Raw genomic sequence first — 19666 nt, 5'->3', positions numbered from 1 at the left:
AAAAGACTACCAATGGAATCCTTCACCTGCCTGCTTATTTAAAACTGATCAAGGGAGTCTGCTGAATGAGTGTTGCTGCTAACACAAGGCTAGACATATGTGCTTTAGGTCTCTGAACAGCAACACTGATTCTTTGTCAACTTGAAAACAAACAAGAGAAGGCCTTTTTCCAGTCCTTTGGTGCATGGCAGTGATGTCTCTGCTTACCGGCAGATTTTGCTGCTGTTGTGTATGGGAAATGTTTTTGGTAATGCACATTTGGGATGTAAGCTTTGTTCATCCAGAGGGATGAGGGCTATCTAACATGGCTGTTTATGTGCTTAGTCTCAGTGTTCTGCATTCATTGGGGAAATATATATTCCTTGTTAAACTCAGATTGGCAAGCTTTTAATTCCATTGTTTTGTTGCTTTGTGTCTATACCCAAACACAAACTTAAGATACCTGAAAAGGAAATGTGGCATCTTCAGGGGCATTAAACTGATAGTCCTGGAAACTGAAACTGTATACCTACAAAACAGGTGCGGCATGGGGTGTGGAAGTGTAATCTTATCCCACGCTGGGTAGTCTGTGCCTCAGGCTGGATCTAGAATGACAGCTTGGTCTTTGGCTTCCACCACACTTTAAACCAGCAAAACTGCCTGGGATGGTGGTTCTCCCAGTGGGGCCTCTTAGCACTAGCCAGTAGGCTGACCTCCAGTTTGGTTGGGACAGAACAGTGAGCAGCTCTTAAAGGCTGGTGAACTGGCTTACCGAAATCAAGTGTTGGAGGTTTTCATGACAGTTGATAGCCTTATCTTGCCCATCTGCTTTTGAGACAAAGTTAGGGGAAGGAGTGGGTGGAAGGAATGAAAGGCACCAATTCTCATTACAATGCTGGTTGTGTAAAGAGGCAGGGCTGAGGACCTGGACAATGTGGTTTGTCATCCTGTACCTTCCAGTGAGTTCTGCTAATGTTTCTCTATGCTTTTTCTTTCTGCTAGCCAAGGCCAGATGAAGGGTACAAAAGTATCTGTGATTTTTTCTGGACGTTCTAAGTATCTGGGAGGTATATTCTTTAAAAAAAACAAACACCAAAACCTGTATTCATTATCTAATTTGCAGCTGTTGGGAGTGCAGAAGGAAGTTGCATTTCTTTAGGAAGCTACTACAAAGCTGTCGTCTCTGTAGGATTTCACTGTTCATAGCTGTAGGTGCTGGGTAGCATGAACCAAGTTATTTGTAATCAAGACAAACAGATCCTAATGAGAAGTAGTTTATTTGCAATAAAGTGAAGAGACTATGCTGGAAGTCTCACGGATAACAGGGAATATGTCTGCAGACCAACGGACCAAATCTGATTTGTTCAGTCCATCTGGCCTTCAGAGTGAAAGTCCCAGGTTTGAGGACTTGGCTTGTGTTGTAACACAGTCTGTTCATCGAAGTGTGTGCTGGGATTACTGAGAGCTTATCTATGCTGGGTAAGAATCATTTTACACTTCTAGCTTCGCTCTATAAGAAGCAGCATCCACTCCTGATTCTGGATGACTGTATACATGTCTTTTTGTCAACTGGTTTTGGGGAGGAGTGGGGGGTGGAAAACAGCCTGTGATCTATTCATGTGCTCAGGGAACGTGCTTGATATTGAGTATTTGGATGGCAGAAATCAAAAAAAGTACAACAAAATCTTTAAAGTTTAAAGGATTTCTTAAAAGGAATTCAGGTTAACTTTTCATGTGAACTGAGGATAATCCTAATTAGGGAAAAGATTGAATTTTGCAAAGTAACTTTTGTAAGCAAACAAAAAGTTATTTAAACCAAGATATTAATGATAATGTATTGATCAGAGCTGTCCATACAAGAACAAGGTGCAGTATTTGGTTACTGCACTTGCAGGACAGAATGCTTGTTGAAGTTGCAAAAAGACTGGAGGTCAATTTAATTTAGATAATTCTCAAGAAAGCTTTATATAATAAGAAACACCACTCATGAAATATTGATAGCAAACAGTGGAGTTTCTTCTTTATTCACTGTTACCACTGTAAAAGCAATGGCTTTAAAAACCTTGAACTGGGAATACGATTCCAACTGTAGGGAAAATATGTGTAAAAGGAGCGTAGGATTATGGTAATCTCTTAAGACAGAGGGAGAAACCTGGAAAGTGGTAGATTTGTCCAAGTATGATTGAATTCTCTGAGGCCTTGTTGCATTCTTCTGTTTTTTCCTGAAAACATGCAAATAGTACACTGTTGTGGTTTAGCCCCAGTCAGCAACCAAGCACACACAGCCGCTCGCTCATTCCCCCCTATTGGGATGGGGGAGAGAATCGGAAGAGTAAAAGTGAGGCAACTCATGGTTTGAGATAGAGACAGTTTAATAGGTAAACCAAAAGCTGCGCGCCGAAGCAAAACAAAGCAAGGAATTAATTCACTACTTCCCATGGGCAGGCAGGTGTTTAGCCATCTCCAGGAAAGCAGGGCTCCATCACATGTAATGGTTACTTGGGAAGACAAATGCCATTACTCCAAATGTCCCCCCATTCCTCCTCCTTCCCCCAGCTTTATATACTGAGCATGACGTCAAATGGTATGGAATATCCCATTGGTCAGTTGGGGTCAGCTGTCCCAGCTCTGCCCCCTCCCAGCTTCTCGTGCACCCGGCAGAGCACGGGGAGCTGAAAAAGTCCTTGACCAGTGTAAGTGCTACTTAGCAACAACTAAAACATCTCCACATTATCACCGCTGTTTCCAGCATAAATCCAAAACATAGTCTCATACTAGCTACTACGAAGAAATTTAACTCTACCCCAGCTGAAACCAGGACACACACTTTCAAGGGGGTTATACAGTAACATGCCATTGAAATAAGATGACAGCAAGACGAAATGGACCTCTATGTCCTATCTGTACCACATTACACATGTCTGGGTAGTACCATGTTTTATTTTGCAGCGGACAAATGAGGCAATAGCTAAGCATGTATTTTTAAAAGAATTACGTTGCAGTTAGATTCCCTGATGTTTTTGTGATTGTGTTGTTAAGAGTCTTGGCACTCTTGCTGCTGTTTACAAGATTGCTCAGAAACTGCTGTACCCGTTCACTCCTTCAAAGTCGCTTTTGTATCCAGGTACATAGAATTCTCGCTTTGTTTTTAAGAGAAAACCCTTTGGTGGTTGTATTGAATCCCAGAGAAATTAATGAGCACTGGCCTAGTGTTGCTTCTGGCCACGAGCAAGTGATGATGGAGCTCTACTCATTACTGGGCTCAGCTGAATCAGTGGTAATATGTCATTTTTCTTCCTGTACAAACTCACATGTGCACATTCTTTGCTTACTCAGCTACTCAGAGTATGTTTTGTGCTTCCCCCGCCCTTTGTTAAATTCAGTCTGTACTTTAAAACTGGAGAACCTGTTTTTCTCGTATTTGAGAATTAAGAGTTCTAAGTGAAAGAATCTCAAGAGTTTTGTATTATTATCAAAAGTCTCTTCAGAATTGATTTGTGTTTTTAAGCCACGTTATGGAATCATTTAACCTAGTCTACCCAACCTCAGGCCACAACTGCAAAGTGCCAGGAGAACAAATGCCGTAATGATTGATGGAATTTGCTCTATTTTAATGAACTACCTTTGCTCACTGAAGGTGCATCTTAGTGTACTGTTTTTGCAGCCAAGCACTGATTGGAGCTCACACCTATGAGTTTCACCTGCATTGAGTTGAAGCATGATACGAGTTAGGTGCTGATGTCTGTGGGTCAGATCTCTATAATGAAGGTGAGGGAGGCTATGGGCAGTGTTTAATAATCAAATAAAAATGCAGATGAAACAACAGAAATGAAATTAGGAAGTACTCTAAAACTTGGGCTTTCACATCTTGTTGCTTGAGGCAAAGTATTTTCCTCTTTAAGAGGAGTGGAATCACATTTACCAAATTCTACACAAAACTCCCATCTTATTTATAGGTTTGAGTATGGCAGCCATTGAATATCCAAATTGTCCCAAACCCCATTTTAGTGTTCTGTTTGGTATAGATGTAGCATAACTGCTTAGTCATTTTCAAGGAAGGAATTACTAGGGATAGCAAGCAGATTGTTTAAATTTTCTTCCTATACTGGCAGCTTTAGAGGAGAAGCACTTGAATGTTAGCTTCACTCTCTCCTTTAAATGATTGACTTGCTGATAATAGCTAGAATAAACAATGTTCTAGTAGGCAGGTAACTGCAGCTTAACCTGGATGCAGGTTTCTCCAGAAAGTAAAATTTGTGTCCCTGTACTAGAGGGAGAGATAAGGTGTTTGGGGCAGGCTGTGCTGGTGGAAAGCTGAACTGCTGTGTCAGTACTGACACAGATCTTCAGCTGCTCTGTGTGTGTGTTTGTGCTGGGGAACTGTCGAGTTATTTTGAACTAGAATAACACCTTCTGTAGCTTCAATGGGATGATGGTACAAGATTTCCTCTGTCTACTGTTTGTTAGATTAAAAATCCATGGAAGCTTTTTTTCCCCTGGGCAATTGATTATCTTCTAGTTTCTGTTGAAGCCTAGTTTTGCTTTTTAGCTCTGTAGAGGCAACACAGTTTTTCTCAGGGATTAGCGATGCTTCTGTAGATTTGAGTTCATCTAATTTATAGAGTTTATCTGTGCAGAGGTCAACAAGAGGAAACTGGGTTTGGAATCAATAGTTTGAGCAAATCACACACAGGCATCTGCTGAGACTGGTGGGAAGCAAAATGTGGGAAGTAACAGATACCAAATCATAGACATCTTCCAGCTGATGTCCTTTACTTAGGAATAACAATTTGGCTAGCTGAAGCATTCTTCCTTTTCTGGTACTAGCGTCTGTACAGCTGGCTTCAGGGGAACCAGGAGTTTCCTGGTAGAAGTCATAGTTGTGGATTTACAACTGGTCCTTCATCTTAGTAAGTGGTTTTCAGTAGTGCATGTTGGAGGCCAGATTTACAGTCAGCTTGGAAGAGAAAGCAGACAGTCACTTTTGCTTAGGAGTTGAGAGTTATCAAAAAACCTCAACAACCCAGGAGAAGATACTCAAGGTACTGGAAGTTGCAGAAGGACTTAATGTACTTACACACTGAATTTGTAGTTTGTTGCTGGCCACCTGCTCTCCAGCCTTCTCTCATTTAATACTGCTACAGTCTGAACCTCCAGTCATGCCTATTGATTGGCCTAGTGCTTTGCATGGAGGTTGATTTTTTTTTTTTTTTTTTCTTTTTTGAGTCAACTTTCTTCTGGGTCTTCCTCTCACATCTGAAGCAGACATAGCGCCAACTGCCCACAATGGTGTTTTTCCTCAATCTGGCATGCCAAGTACAACTGCTCACAGATCTCTTCTGTGATCTGCTGCTGGGTTTGGGGTTTTGGTTGTGGGTTTTGGGTTTTTTGGGTGTGTTTTTTTTGTGTTTTGTTTTCTGGGGAGGAGAGGTGTTGGTTGTTTTTGTTGTTGGTTTTGGTTTTTTTCTTTAGCATGGGAGGGTTGTAAAGCAAGGCTGGCGCTACTGCCCACTTCTGCAGCCAGGAAAAAATCTGGCTGGTGGAGTTCTGTCTTCAGAAGAGCCTTGTGGCAGCCTAGTGCCGTAGCCACCTCCTGTTGCATGGTACGTCGTGCTAGAAATGTGCCCTCTTTCCTTATCAAGATCTGGGATGCCTCCTGAAGGACCTGAGGATAATGGATGACAAAGAAAACATTAAGAATAATTTTGTGTGTTTGTGCTGGCAGGCACTGAGGAAAAGGAGTGAGGAATTAACATCCTTTCAAAAATAATATTTCTGCAGGATGTCTGAATTGTAAGTTAGTTAATGGGAATATGATTGTAGTGGTGATGTTCTGGGCAGAGACAATGTGACCAGTTGAAAATCCAGTGGAAGATCTTGGACCTAAAATCTCACAGCATCCTAAAACATACTGTTAAGTATGCTGAAGAGACTCACATTTTCCGTACTTAAATTCCAGATCTTCTTCAGCTTTATTTTAAACTTCCGTACAGGCAAGGTTCATTGTAGAAGCGCTGACAGAACTTGAATCATACTGTTCTATCATAGTAAAAAGCTATCTTGTTTCTCAATTCTGCTTCAGAGAGCTTTTCAGAAAGCTGTTTTGGAAATGCAGGTTTATCCAGTTACCCGCCCTTGACATGAGAAATCATCCTTTTATGCAGCCAATTCTAGCTTTGTTTTTTTTTCCTTTTTCAGTTTCCTCATCACCTGTGTACTGACTAATGCACTGATGAAAATTACAACACTAGATTTTGGCTTGTATGCTAAGACACTATGAATGACATCAAATGTGTCTGAACTGTTTTTGAAGACAGGTGTGATGTCAGTGGAGTTAGCACTTGTTTATACTTCTGAGTGTAGCAGTGGCAGTATGGTGGAAAACAAACTGCTGAACCTTCTTGAATCTCATTTCTTCTCAATCGTAACAGCTATTTCCTTGAGGAATGTGCATCCCATCTGCGACATGCATCCTCACATACTCTAGACAATGCTACTTTCACATTTTGTGTGCATTCCCTTTCACTGGAAAAACCAAAACATGTTTACCTCAGTCTTTCTCCCCTGCAGCAAAGGAAGAAAAAGAGTTTGTTTCTCAAAAACAAACAAACCAGAAAACCTTCTCCAGCCATCTAGCTATGTTAAACTGCTGTGTTTAGTTGCAGTCTGAACTGCAAAATAAGAGGGTAAAGGGGTAAAGAAAAAGCAGATGGCAGTCGCCATCTGTAAACCAGAAAAGGACAGCAACAACCAGCTGCTGAGTGAGGGTATCAGCAGTAAAATCAGGCTGCAGACCAAGCAGCTTGTGCTTGTCGTTGTGTCTGAGTTATTGGGGTCTTGGTATGGTCTTACACTTCCCATCTGTCTTTTATGAAATATTCCATAATGTATTTATTTTGTGGCAGGATTTTTATTCACCAGATTATTCTCAAGTTTAAGAAACACAACTGTCAACTAGTCTGTGTTCAGGGAGGTTTTTGTGAGCCTCACTGTTCCTGTGAATTACCTGGATTGCTGCTGTAAAGGATGTCTCAGAAGCTCAGTGTCACTGAAGACTGTATGCAGAGTAGCTTGGCTTTTTATTGCAATATGTTTAAGGTAAACCTTTCTAATCAGTAACTGATGCAGAGCATAGGAAAGCAGTATAGTGAAGACCGTGATGCTTATGGATGCCTCCTGATGCCTCCTTTTTCGGCTAGACTTTTGTGTAATCACCATCCTTAGAGATTTCACTTGTTTGTGGCAGCTGTGTGATGAGCAACATTCCAAAGCTGAAATATTTAAGGTGACAGTATGATGATTTGATCTTCCTCTCCTGAGGAATGAAGACAGCATCTCCATTATTACAATGTGTTGGAGTTCTGGGGTCAAGCTCCTGACCCCAAGGTTTTTGGAGGCAATTTATGCTCATCTTAGCTCTGCAAACAGGCCCTGCTGTTGCTTGACTGTAAAGAGGGTTCAGTGTGTCTTGCTGCTACCTGCAGTTCCCTTTAATAGTGAAGATTTAGCTTAAATATTGAGAAAGTGCTGTTCTTTGGTCGTCTTCTTCATATTCCAGGCTTTGATTGTGGAACTTTCTTAAACTTGTCTTTGGATTTCTTTTCAAAAATATCTAGATAATTGCCAGCAGCAAGTCTTATCGCTCATCTAGCCCCAGATGGTGAGGCTGTAGCTTTTTGCATAAATGAAGGCAAGAATGTTCTGCTGATGAAATGTGGAAGTCTGCAGGCCAGTTTTTAGTGGAGTTCTGAGACAGAGGTACTTTAAGATGTCTTTGACGTCTTTTGTTTGTGTATGGGGTTTTTTTTATGTATGGGAAACAACAGTATGGCCTTGTAAACTTGACCTGGTAAGTTACCAAAAGTTTTAAGGGTGTCTGTGTTGGAGAGGTTACCCTCATTTGTTTGTTACCCTTCACTCTTGCTTGCCATTGTTGTGTCTTAGGAGTATGGTCTGGCATGTTGCAGCCAGTGAGTCACACAAGCAGACACCTGCACTTAAAACCATGTAAGCAAACATAGTGTTAAAACCAAACAGGCTAGGGAGTGACCTGATAAGATGGTTTACTTTTGTATTTGTGATGTTGGTAACATCTGATTTATCAGCCCTTAAAAAGAGCCAAGATATTTCCTATAATGATGCTGTGGAATAGTTGAAGTGGGTTGGTAGGATTACTGCATACTAATAAATAGGATGTTCTGTGGACTAAGCAGGATCCAATGGGTGTAATTCAAAGTTAGATTTTGAAAATTTCTCCTTGGTTACAAAGCCTTTTGTAATGCCTGTCTTTGTGGTGGTCCATTTACTTATTTTTGAAAGCCTTTGCCCTTTCCCATTCTCAACCAGTTCTCTGCCACAACATATCCAACCTGACCTGCTCACTTTGGTGGACTGAAGTAGTGTGGAATTACACAGAGGCGGGAGGCTGGGAGCGAGTGAGAGAGAAGTCAAGAGGAGGCATAAATACGGAGGCATGTTCTTTACTTGAGGAAGGCTTGTTTTTAGTTTTAAGGCAACTGTCTTCTGAGACTGGTTATTGGAAAACCAGTTATTGATTAACAGTCTTTCTGAGACCTGTGTTGCAAAAACTGCCTTTCCACATGAAAATTGTTATGACTTAGAGAATAACTGGTGATAAGTACCATGTCTAATAACATTTACAGGAACAATCTCTGTTTCCCTCTCCTGGGAGGAGAAACTTGTTTTTTTGTAGGACATCCTGACAACAGTGCTTGTAATGAGAGCTTTCCCATCTGACTCAAATATTTCAGGCTGTGTAGGGATTACTGAATATTACTCTGGAAAAACAGCCAGCCAGTGAGGCTCTAATTACTCGTGACTGAGCAACAGTACACCTACTTCCCGTTCTCTGAACAGTGTTTTCTCCTGTTTCTCTTGTCCTGACTTATTTGATTGATCTCTTGCTTGGATATTCTTTAAATTTAAACAGCATCAGTTACACACTCCAAAAGAGTTTCACATGTAGTATAACATATATATGTTTGACATATATGTCAATTTTTACAAAATGAAAATAAATTGCTTTGCATGTAAACCTTTTGAGAAGACTTTGCTACCTGCAAGTATTAAAAGATGTTGTGAAATCACTGTCTGCAGATGCTTAAACTTTAACTTCCTGTTGCATTCTTGGATCTTTAAATGAGAAAATCCAATGAGATCTGGCTTTCCTGTTGTATAACACACTGCTGTGCAATTCTAAATTGGAAGCCACCTTCCAAATACCTTTGTGCTGCTGTAAAGTAGTGCAGTGCTGGATTATGTTTTATACTTTACTTTTTAAAGGGGGAAAAATAAAATGAGGAAAATAAGAAGGGGTATGTTGGCGTCCTGCATGCTTTCAAGATTAACTGGGACTTTCTGCTGAAAGAGTAGTTCATTTGTGTTGGACACAACTCACTGCTGAGTAAGTGGAACATTGAGATTTATGTTAATTGGCACTGGGACTTTTTCTGCAGTTTCCCCCGTGCTGTACTCTGTGACCTGATTGGGAAGGGCTAGCATGGGTTCTAGCTGGTCAGAGCTGCTCAGGCATTGATGTTTGCAGAGTAAGGCTGTTTTAATGGGCCATTTACATAGTATGTTGGTTGTGGTCCACTGAGCTCTGCCTTTCATGCGCCAGTAGAACCAAAAGCTGTGTGTACTGAGGTGCCGCTGGCCAAGCAGACGGCAATGGAGATTGCTTGCCAGGATGATTTGCTGAGCAGGTCTGCTGCCAATGTGTTGCATTGCCTATTCATGGACTTGATGAGATGCAAGTACATCAGTTGTCACACTCTTCACTCTATGAAACAGTTTGAATTTCTTTTGGTAAATGTTGTAGATACAGTGCTGCCCAGTCAGCCTAGGACATCACAAATAACAGATTACAAATTTTAAAGTATTTCCATTCCCTGTCTCACCCAGGTAAGGTGTAAGGTATTATAACATTATAGTGTGGTTTGCAATTTTGGTGAGGTATAGGGGCTAAACTTTTTTCATCAGCAATGTTTAAGTGTTCCCACTGTCTGTGGGTACCTCTTGGGAGACATCTTAATGTAAGCTGATTCCCAAAGCTTTCTACAAGCAAGGTTTACTACTGCACCAGGGTTTCTAATCCCAGCCTCTGTGGCAAAGTAGAAAACAGTGCTGTGGTGAAGTGCTTAGGGTGAAAGTTGACTTTTTTGATATGAAGAGAAGCCTGTCTCCCTGCATCTGTCCTTATGCAAGTAGAGTACTACCCTTCACCCACATACAATAATAGAGGTGCATTGCAAGGCATCATTGACAAATATTGCAGTGCTTGAAATCTGATTATTTGAGATCAAAAATAGGTAAGTATTGCTAAGGTATTCCCCCACTGCCAAGTAAACTAAGTAGGAACACTTTATCTATGGGGGAAATGGAGGTTGTCTTATCTTTTTTTTTCAGGGACGTTACCTCTAAACAAATACAGATGTATGCAGATTACTAATTCCAGCTGGAGTGCGGGAGGAGGTTACGTTATAGATTGCATCACAAGCTTTGGCAGAGTGAAACACAAAGCTTGCAGACAGTGATTCTAGATCCTGCTCTTGCTCTAAGTCAAGTACTTTCCTTCCAAAAGAGTAGGAAAAACCCTGCTAGACTCTTGCCTGCAGTAGTTAACTCTACAAATAGATGAACACTGAATTTTGTGGTCTGCTGTCATAAATGGAAAGCTGTCCCATTGTAACAGTAGGAGCCCACCTAATAAAGGACTTGGGTGCCTCAGTTTATGAGCACTGAGAAGCTACACTTCGCATGTGCTGCTTTCCCATAGTCTTTAAAACTTCTTCCAAAGGTCTTTTAATGAAGCCCTCTCTGAACAGGACTTGAAACTGAGAATTTAAAAAGTATATGAGGAAATAACAAGGCTTACTGACCTTGAAGTATTTAGAATACTCTATGGGATAGTTGTAACTGAATGGTATGTTCTTTTCAGAGCTGCAGATGTTTTGTACAACTTTAATCCTGTCCTACATCGTTGTAACTCATGGGTAGTGTAGACCTAAGTAATATAAGAAGAGGTGCTATGTGTAGGGAATGTTAAGTCTGTTTGGCAAGAAGATCCACAGTAAGACTTGTACAAAACCATTGAAAATGTTACGCCAACTTTGTCCATGTTGTAATTCTTCTGAAGTGAATTGAAGAAGTAGTGAATTTGATCTCCTGTTTCCAGGCTTAGAGCACTTATCTTTTTCTCCTGGTAATGGACTGAAAGCAATTATTGCTCTGTTACAGATACCTCTGGCTTTACTGAACTGAACAGCATTTTGCAAGTAAACAATTAGTGGTCTGTTTCTTGCTATAACCATACAGTATCCATCTCAAAGAATGAGACAGCTTCCAAGGACAGGTATAGCTGTAGTAGCTGAAGCTGCTTTGAAATTGGTGCAAGTTTCTTATCAGCCTTTGAATCCCAGATCTGTTGATCATCTGAATTAATGATGGGTCTGTACGTTCTGCTGTCACATTCAGTTGTATCTCAAAATAGAAGAACTATATAAAGTTCTATAATTTTGCACTGGAGTAACTACTTTTAAAAAAGCCTTTCTTGGAAAATTGGGAATTAGTATTATGCAACTTGCACGAAGGCAGTTTGGAGCAGGGCACTTGTAAATTGGTCTGAATCATCCTTCCCCTCAGTCCGGGCTGAGGCATGCTGGCAGGACTGCAGGCGGTGCTGCTCCTGCACAGCCTGGCATCACTTGTATGGAAAAACAAAGGGCTTCAGTCCTGAAGCACTCAGCCTGCTACTCATCAGAGAACAAGGCTCCATAGGATTTAAAGTGAAGATAGGTTAAGAGCGTCTGGCAAAGGAAAGAAAGGCATTATGAAGAAATTATTTCTACTTTAACTGTATTTTTTTAATTCCTGAAATCTTGCTTTTTCATACTTCATGTTCATTTCTTGAAATGGTTACTTACCTGGGCTTCCCAGAAGATTGCACTGTAGGTTTACTTGGAGTAGTGTCTATTTGTGTGCCATCCTGCTCTTCTGGCTTTCCTTGTGCTTCAGAGTTTCCCAAAGATCAAAGCTGCATTTACAAGAACTGGAGGGACACCATGCTGGGCTAGGACCAAATTCCTTGGGTTTGTTTTTATGCTATTGGCAGTAAACATCTAGATTGTTTTGCAGCTATGCTATAAAATTGATGCACTGCCTAAGCTGCAGGGACCTTGCACTGGATTTGACTCTACTGCATTTATTTTATTGGAAACAATGCATCATGAGTTGCTGAGACAGAGGTGTTAAAATGATGGACTGTGAATGCCATCCAGTATGTATAAAGTCAGCACTTTAAAACCTAAAAGCTAGAAGTGACTGTACTGATGCAGTTAGCCTGTGCCTTAGATAGTATCAAAAGAAGTTTAGTACGCTCAGTTCTTTCATGTGTAGTCTCTAAAGTCTGAATATTTAATAGTGAACTGGTCCCAAAAGTTATTGGTTAGCTCTGGAGGCTCAGGAGGCTTTTTTGGGATTGTGTTTGTCATCTTTTTTGTGGCAAGTACTTTAACTTGTGCAAATGAGACTGCTGCTTTAAGACTAGGCTTTGGCTGCAGCTCACTGCCTGAAATAACACTTTGGGCTGTAATGAGGCTACCTACTCTCACTGTTGAATGAAATCCTGAACTGCTGCATGGTTGTTCAGGCTCTATTCACTGTTCCATTAATTGCTGTGTTTGATAGTGTGGCTCTGTTTTCTAAATCTTCATCAGATTCTCAGAGCTCTTTCCTCAAAGAGCTGCCAAACATACAGCTTAGCTAAATGCAGAAGGGGCTATTCTTTCTACAGTATTTTGTTTCCTTAGGAGAAAGGGGAATAGCTTAGGGGAAAGGTGCACCAGCACGCAAGGTGCTGTTCCTGACAGTTCTCACAGAAAAGATGTGTAGGTGGTGTGTAGTCTCATCTAGGTACAGGTGTGCTTATAACAAAAGCAGGTGGATAGTGTTTCAGAAGGGCACATGTACACCATGGATGCTGTACAGTAGTTACACGTACAACGTTTTGTGATGCAACACTAAAGCACTCTTTTGGAAAACGTGTGCATTTCCTCAGGAAAACGGCCTACCCCTTGAACTGTTAGCTGAAGTTCCTGTGTCTTTCCAGTAATAACATCTTAGTGAAACCAACTGTAATGCAGCCTGCATTTGTAGGAACTTCAAATTGATGGTAATAAGTACAAATATTTTAACACAACTGCAAATTATGGCACTTTAAGCTTCTATCCCTGTATTCATTCTTATTAATGAAGCCTACATACGCTGCTGCTTAATTCTAACTTCTTGTAACTCAAATTTTTGCTAAACATTGGAAGCAGTGGCTCTCCTGACAGCCTCCTACTGAAGACTGTGTCAGACATCATTGCTTAGGTACGTAAATATGTGGAATAACTCTTAAGTTCTCTCCTCCTCTAGCACACTGAGTAGGAGGGAAGCAAATTTCACTCAAGTGTATTCCCTCATAACCATATTATTAATCAAATTTGTTTTTTTCTTTTTTTTTTTTAAATCTGGATTCTGTGGATATAGGCCTAACTGAAACCCAAATGAGGCCTAACTGGAATCCAAATGTGTACAATTATATAACACTTTAATGTAGAAATGCTTGAAACCAGACTAACATCCTAAGGCTCATAAGAGCATAGTTGAAGCAAGTTCCTTTGCTTAAAACTATGTAATCAAATGTGTAATCATGGGTTAAAAAAAGATTATTTTGCACATTTAAATCACATTATTGGGCCCAGAGGGCTTTCTTCAGCATCTAATGAAACTTCTTGGACTACCTGGATCATGTACAGGCCTTGTTCCTGGCAAATAGCTCATGAGGACTCGAAGAAAGATGTGGTGTTCCTCTTCCTGGAATGGGAACCGCAGAGCACTTCTGGTATGTGTCAGCTGCCAGACAGTTACCCTGCTGTTCTCCTCTTCTGGCTATATTTTGCCTTACACAGGTTGTTCCAGGACAGCTATGGAAGCTATTTAACTTTCAAAGAGAGCAGGAGGGATCTTTACATTGTTAAGCCATCACACTTAGCTGTTGTCAGCAAATACTCTTTGGAGTTTGGGGAGTGTTTTCAACATGAGAGATCTTGGAGTACCAATGCTGTTAGTTAATTGTTCTCTTTGGTGTTTATATACTAGCTTGCTCTTGAGTGTGAGGGCATTGCCCTGTGCATGCAGTTGCAGGCCTACGTGATACAGGGAAAGGAGACTTTTACCAAAGCATTAAAAAAAAAATTAAGATTCATAAAGCCTTTTTTTTTTTAATTAAAGAAACAGAAAATAAGCTTTTTTAGGGAATAGGATAAAGGAAGTAGAGAGCTCACACAGTGAGCCAGGAGCAAAACCAACAGTAGTCAAGGATCCCTGACTTCCATTTATTCTTATGCCACAGTGAATATTGACTTCTAGAGAAAAAAAATGTAGGTTGTGTTATTTCTGCTGGGGGGAGGGGGCGAGGGGTGAAGGACACAACTACTTGTTCAGATTTTCAAAAGCATTTTCTCTTAATGTACTGAAAGAGTTTCATGAGGACGCTGACTCCACAGTTGGAAGCATGTGCCTTGTCAGGAGAGTGTTCAGTCCCATAAATGTAATTGCCTCCTGGTTACAAAAAAAGGAATGAAAAATATGTTTGTTTTGATGTGCAAAGAATGGGAAAGAAATTTAATAACTCTGTACAAGTATGATAAAGAACTGATGGACTAATTATGGAGACATTTATAGCACAGAAAAAAGAGGGACACTTTTGCAGTTGAGTCCGTGGGATTATACAGTTCTCACAAATGTGAGCATTATAGACTCAGAGGCTGGGGGACCAAGTTCCTAAATACTCAGCTATATATAGTAGCTATATATATGTACATGTCAGTGTCTTCTGATTTAGTACTAAAGACAGAAGTATGATGAAAACTTAACATGGACAAGCAGTTTCCTACCTTTACAGTGTTTTTAAGATATTGTTTGTAGATTCTTTTTATACTCCTTTAAAAGGAGATGGAATGAAAGTCTTTAAGACTTGGAAAAACTGTTGTAGCAGTGTATTTCTCTTTTAATATTTAAATTTAGGGTCATATTCCCTGACAGTGGTCAATGTAATGAAAGCCCCAGTGAAGCAGACGTAGTCCAGGGAATATAAATGATGATGAAACCTCCTGCAAAACTGTGTTTTTACTGCTGTTCAATGATACTGACTGAATTATACTTTCTTCAGGGAATTTTAGTATTAAGTGCCACCCTGCTTAAGCTTTCCTCCTAAGGATAGACAGAAGAGTATATCCTTGAATTTTTCAGGGGTTCTTTGGTCTTCTGGCACTTGCATTTTTCCCCAAGCCCTCTCCCTCTTGTGAAGACAGGTTAGAGCAGAAACAGCTTGCTGCATTTATATATGTGATCCCCTACACATACAAGAGCCTTGTCAGAAATGCAGAATGACAGGAGCACCAAGTCTTGCCTGCCACTTGAATGATTTCCCTTTCTTTTCTGTTCTGTTCAATGCTTTCTGTGCTGAACCTTCATCAAAATAGGTCTAGAAAGTCAAGCATCAAGCTGTAACAGTAGTTTGCTCACCACTAAATACTGTACTGCTATCATGTTACTCATTTTATAAGGACTGTGATGATGTAGGGTAATGTTCACACTTTAAAGGCTGATGACTGAAGTTTAACATGTAGGACTCCAAGACTGTCTTAGAGGGCTAAAGAGAAGTCTCCATCCCTTTTAATCCCCATCACATTGATCTCAGGGAGGGAAGAAGGGTGTATGCTTGATTGATAAGAACAAGCTGATAGTAAGTGTGCTTTTGTTTTCAAATGCTGGGTGGTCCATAGGCCATGTAACAAGGTCCACCTGCAGAATCAAGCTAGTTAGGGGTGCAGGTGGAGATTGCTTTTGTTTTCCTACTGCTCATCTGGCTAAAGGTGGAGCCTTGCCTGCCAGCGTAGGACAATCCTCTGCTAATCTGGGGAAATCCATTTTGTCTCAGTCAGTTGATATAGGCAATGATGTCTTTGCTCAGATTGGGCTTTCTTCTTCAGAGGTTACTTAGAGGATAGCATTAGAAAGACAGACCAATGTCCTAACAACTGCAGAGATAAAAATGCCTTAGCTCTGGTGCACTCAGTATTTTACTGAGTAACATACTCTTGTCATTGTTCCAGTACATCAAAAATCTGTTGCAAGGAAAGGGCCAAAGTTTAGGAAGATGACTCTTGGATGTCACTAGCATGTTAGTTCATTTAACACCTTACATTACCTACTTCTACCTACTTTATCATGGACAAGTGTGTTTTATTTGTTATTGCAGTGCTGTAACATTCTTCCCATTTGGTTCAAGATGCTGCCTTCTAACATGCTGAATGGAGTGTTAGGATGGTGGAGAAAGATAAATTGTGAATTAGCCTGCAATTTGACAATGGATTTGAGGGGGCCTGTCTGTTGTGCTGAGCTGTGATCAATCTTTGATCCTTCTGAACATTTAGCACAGTGATCTTTACTTGTTTAGCTCTTCCAGCTTATAGTATTTTACATGATCTAGACAAAATGTCAACTGTTAGCTTTTCCTAATCTCTGCAGAAGGAGAAGTATAGGAAGAAATCACATTTAAAAAATCGAGAAACCTAATAGGGAAAACATCTGGCAAAGTTTGGGACCGTACTCTTGTAAAGTGAACTCTGTAAAATATTTCATGGTTTAGAGAAAAAAAAAACACACCTTTTTTCCTTACCTGGCCTTTTCATAGAAAGTCTGTACCAAGTATTTTAATACACCCTTTTCCTGTTATGTTTTGCCTATTACACATGTATTCCAGCTCTGTATGGAAATAGCTTTCAGATGACTCTACCGTTTAAACTCAGCTAAATCGTGTTTATTAAAAATTAACTTCAAGGATGGAAATTAATCTTACCCCCTCTTTTCTGCCCTGGCCTGTTGTGAAGGTTAGTGCCTAACCCTTCCTTCCAGCAGGGTTGCTCAATCTTCATGGCCTAAATGTATCTAGGGCATTCTGCAGCAGCTCTAGCACACTGTGTGGCTATTTTTGGTGATGTAGCTTTTGTCTGGCAGTGCTAGAGAAGGATGGCATATGCTCAGTGTATACATGCTGTGCATGTGACCAATTTAAGGGAGAGTGATGTGATTTGATTTTAAAAAAAGTATATGTATTTATCAGTATTAAAAGCTCTGTATAATGTTACAACCCATACAAATGTAATATGCTTGACTGCATGGGTTTTCATTTTTCTTTTTTTATGTAATTGTATGCTTAGTGGACTCTGCATTAGAAAGTGAATTACAAGTTAATTTACCCTGCATGTCAGAATAGCTTTTACCTCCTCGGGCTGTGTGATCTGAACTGTGATGTGAATGTATCAGGATGCACAAATGCTGCTTTTTATTTTTAGAACAGTTGTGGGGGGAGGGTTAGCTTAACCTCTTGTCTCCTTAGGTTATTAATTCTGGTTTACAGTCAGTATTAATGGAGTGGTTTTGGATGTGTTCTGAATGAGCTTGGGTTTGTTTCTGTTTGTGTGTTTTCCATTCTTTGTGCTGTACCTCCAGGGGACCTCTTGCAGAGCAAGTTACCTGCTCATCATCTGAATGAGGATGATTGAATTAACGATAATTAATCTCTGGTATTCATAATCAAAGATAATTAATGCTTACACTCTGTTTTGAGTTTCCAACTAGAACTACACAATGTTTAGCAGTCTACCTCCCTGATATTCTATAAAATCTAGTTGTTTCAGGCTCACAGTTTCACAGGAAGAGCTCTAGAGCCTTAGTTACTGTTTCTGCTATAGGCTAGACAAGTCCCCCACCAAAAATTTGGGCCCAGTTGTACCAGTTGTGGGGCTGGAGGAGAATGTTCGCATCAGAATCAATAATCTGAATAAAGGAGATGCTAAACAGAGCTGAGAATCGAAATGTGTTCATCTAAGTTGTGAGAGGCTAAGTGGGGTTAGTGCCTCTGGGGTTATCATTGCTATGGTTATATGGGAAGGCTCTGGCAGGACCAGATGCTCAGTCCCACTCTCCCAGGCTCCCTGGCCGTATCACAAGACTGCTTTTCATGTTGCAGCCCAGGTTTGACAGTGGTGACAGGATAGAGCTTTGACTTCTGTGGGTCTTTTTAAGGTCATGTGGAGTGGGTGGGAGCTGCCCTTGTGCCACACGAGTAGAACAGTTGTTATGGCTTAACAAATGATTATTGTAGAACCAGAGTGTTTATAAGCTGTTGGTGTTGAAATGGGAGGTCTAACAGTAGTGTGATCTTGTTGGTGTGACAAATCTGACTTTAATTATCTTGTAACAATTTATAACGAGGGAATTTCAGAGGAGAATTATGTTTGGTCATATTACATAGATGTATTTTATATCTTACAGTGCAAAGTAAAACATGACATAGAAAACGTGACACTAGCACAGGTATTTCTTGAAGTCTGGATTGAATGTTCTATTAGCTTTTTTTTATGGAGGACGGGGGAAGTAATATAGAGTTGTTGTTAAGCTGCTAGTAACTGATTTGCCATAATATTGGGCAAAGCGCTGACATTATTGACTGTACTGTGCTTGTTGAAATGGCTCATCTGTTATCAAGTCAATAGAAACCTTTCAAGAATTACCTGATGTCCAAGAAATGGTAAAATGCTGAATAGCATACCCAATACTAAAATCTTGGAAACACCTAAGAAAACAATCATCTTATGTAGATGTGCTAAAACTAAGGTCCTGTCTCAATTTAGTTTTTGTCTTGAAATGCATGTTGGGTTTTTTATGATTACTGTAACCTTTTTGAGAAAGTGTGTGTGTGGGGTGTGTGCACAAATTTTAAACCCTTGAAGGGTTGTCCAAGGTGAGGATGGAGGTTCCACTGTCCTGCTTCTCAGCTTTGTTTGGAGGCAGGTTGGAGCTGACTGACCAAGGCTTCCCTCCCAGGCAGTGTTTTGAAATAGGAAGTGGGGCAGTGTGGTAGACAGCTGCCAGCACCAATAACTGGTGGCTTGAGCTGCTTAGCAGAGGCTAAGCCCAAATCTATTGACGCAGAGCACGGGGAACTGCTCAGCAGGCTTCTCCCCCCTCCTTATCCTTGCATATAATCTCATGATGCTGTGGATGTGACAAACTCCATTTTGATCAGGTCTTGGGCCAAATATTGGTGAGAGTGGTTCAGGTCTGACCTCAAAAGGGTATTTTTGATGGCACGCAGTTTTAGGGCTTTCTGAAGCTGTACCATTTCCTTCCGTGATGCTGCCTCCTTTCTACTCTGGGTTTGCATAATTGCTAGCCTGAATTTTTAAATGCAGGATGGGAGACTGAAGTCATGCATATGGGGTGATATGGACTCACAGTAGATTTCTGCGGTGCAAATGAGTGTACGGTACTGAATATAATGGATGAAACAGGTAAGCACCTCAGTCTTCATATTTCCAGAAATAACCCCTTTAAATGGCTTCCCTGTTAATAGTGTTTTCCATTTACAAATTTTATCTCTAGCTGTGGGATATATGTAGTGTTCTTCCTTCGTACTTTCACTTTGTAATTAATTATAAGAAGTCTAATGTGATGCAGGGTGTTGCGGAAGAGTAATCTGTGAGTACACTGATCTTTTGGGTTGATTTTTTTAAGGTATATTATCAAATAGAAGGCTTTATCTTTCTTGGGTATC

General features: G+C 40.4%; 1 protein-coding gene across 11 annotated transcripts in view; it reads left to right on the top strand.

Annotated features, from left to right (window-relative positions):
• The window catches only part of MAP7 (microtubule associated protein 7), a 123085-nt gene that overhangs the window by 19381 nt on the left and 84038 nt on the right, over positions 1–19666 (top strand). For 2 of the 11 annotated variants that reach the window (XM_075087720.1, XM_075087721.1), the window contains exon 2: positions 19305–19403. The exons of the other annotated variants lie outside the window; for them this stretch is intronic. In XM_075087720.1, the coding sequence (XP_074943821.1) occupies positions 19391–19403 (13 nt within the window). In that variant the 5' untranslated portion in view covers positions 19305–19390. The remainder of the gene's footprint in view (positions 1–19304; positions 19404–19666) is intronic. 11 annotated transcript variants of the gene reach the window in all.

The sequence above is a fragment of the Phalacrocorax aristotelis genome, chromosome 3 (genome assembly GCF_949628215.1).
Source record: "Phalacrocorax aristotelis chromosome 3, bGulAri2.1, whole genome shotgun sequence".
NCBI lineage: Eukaryota > Metazoa > Chordata > Aves > Suliformes > Phalacrocoracidae > Phalacrocorax > Phalacrocorax aristotelis.
Note: the sequence above shows the minus strand (reverse complement) of the source record. Positions and strands in the feature narration are given on the sequence as shown.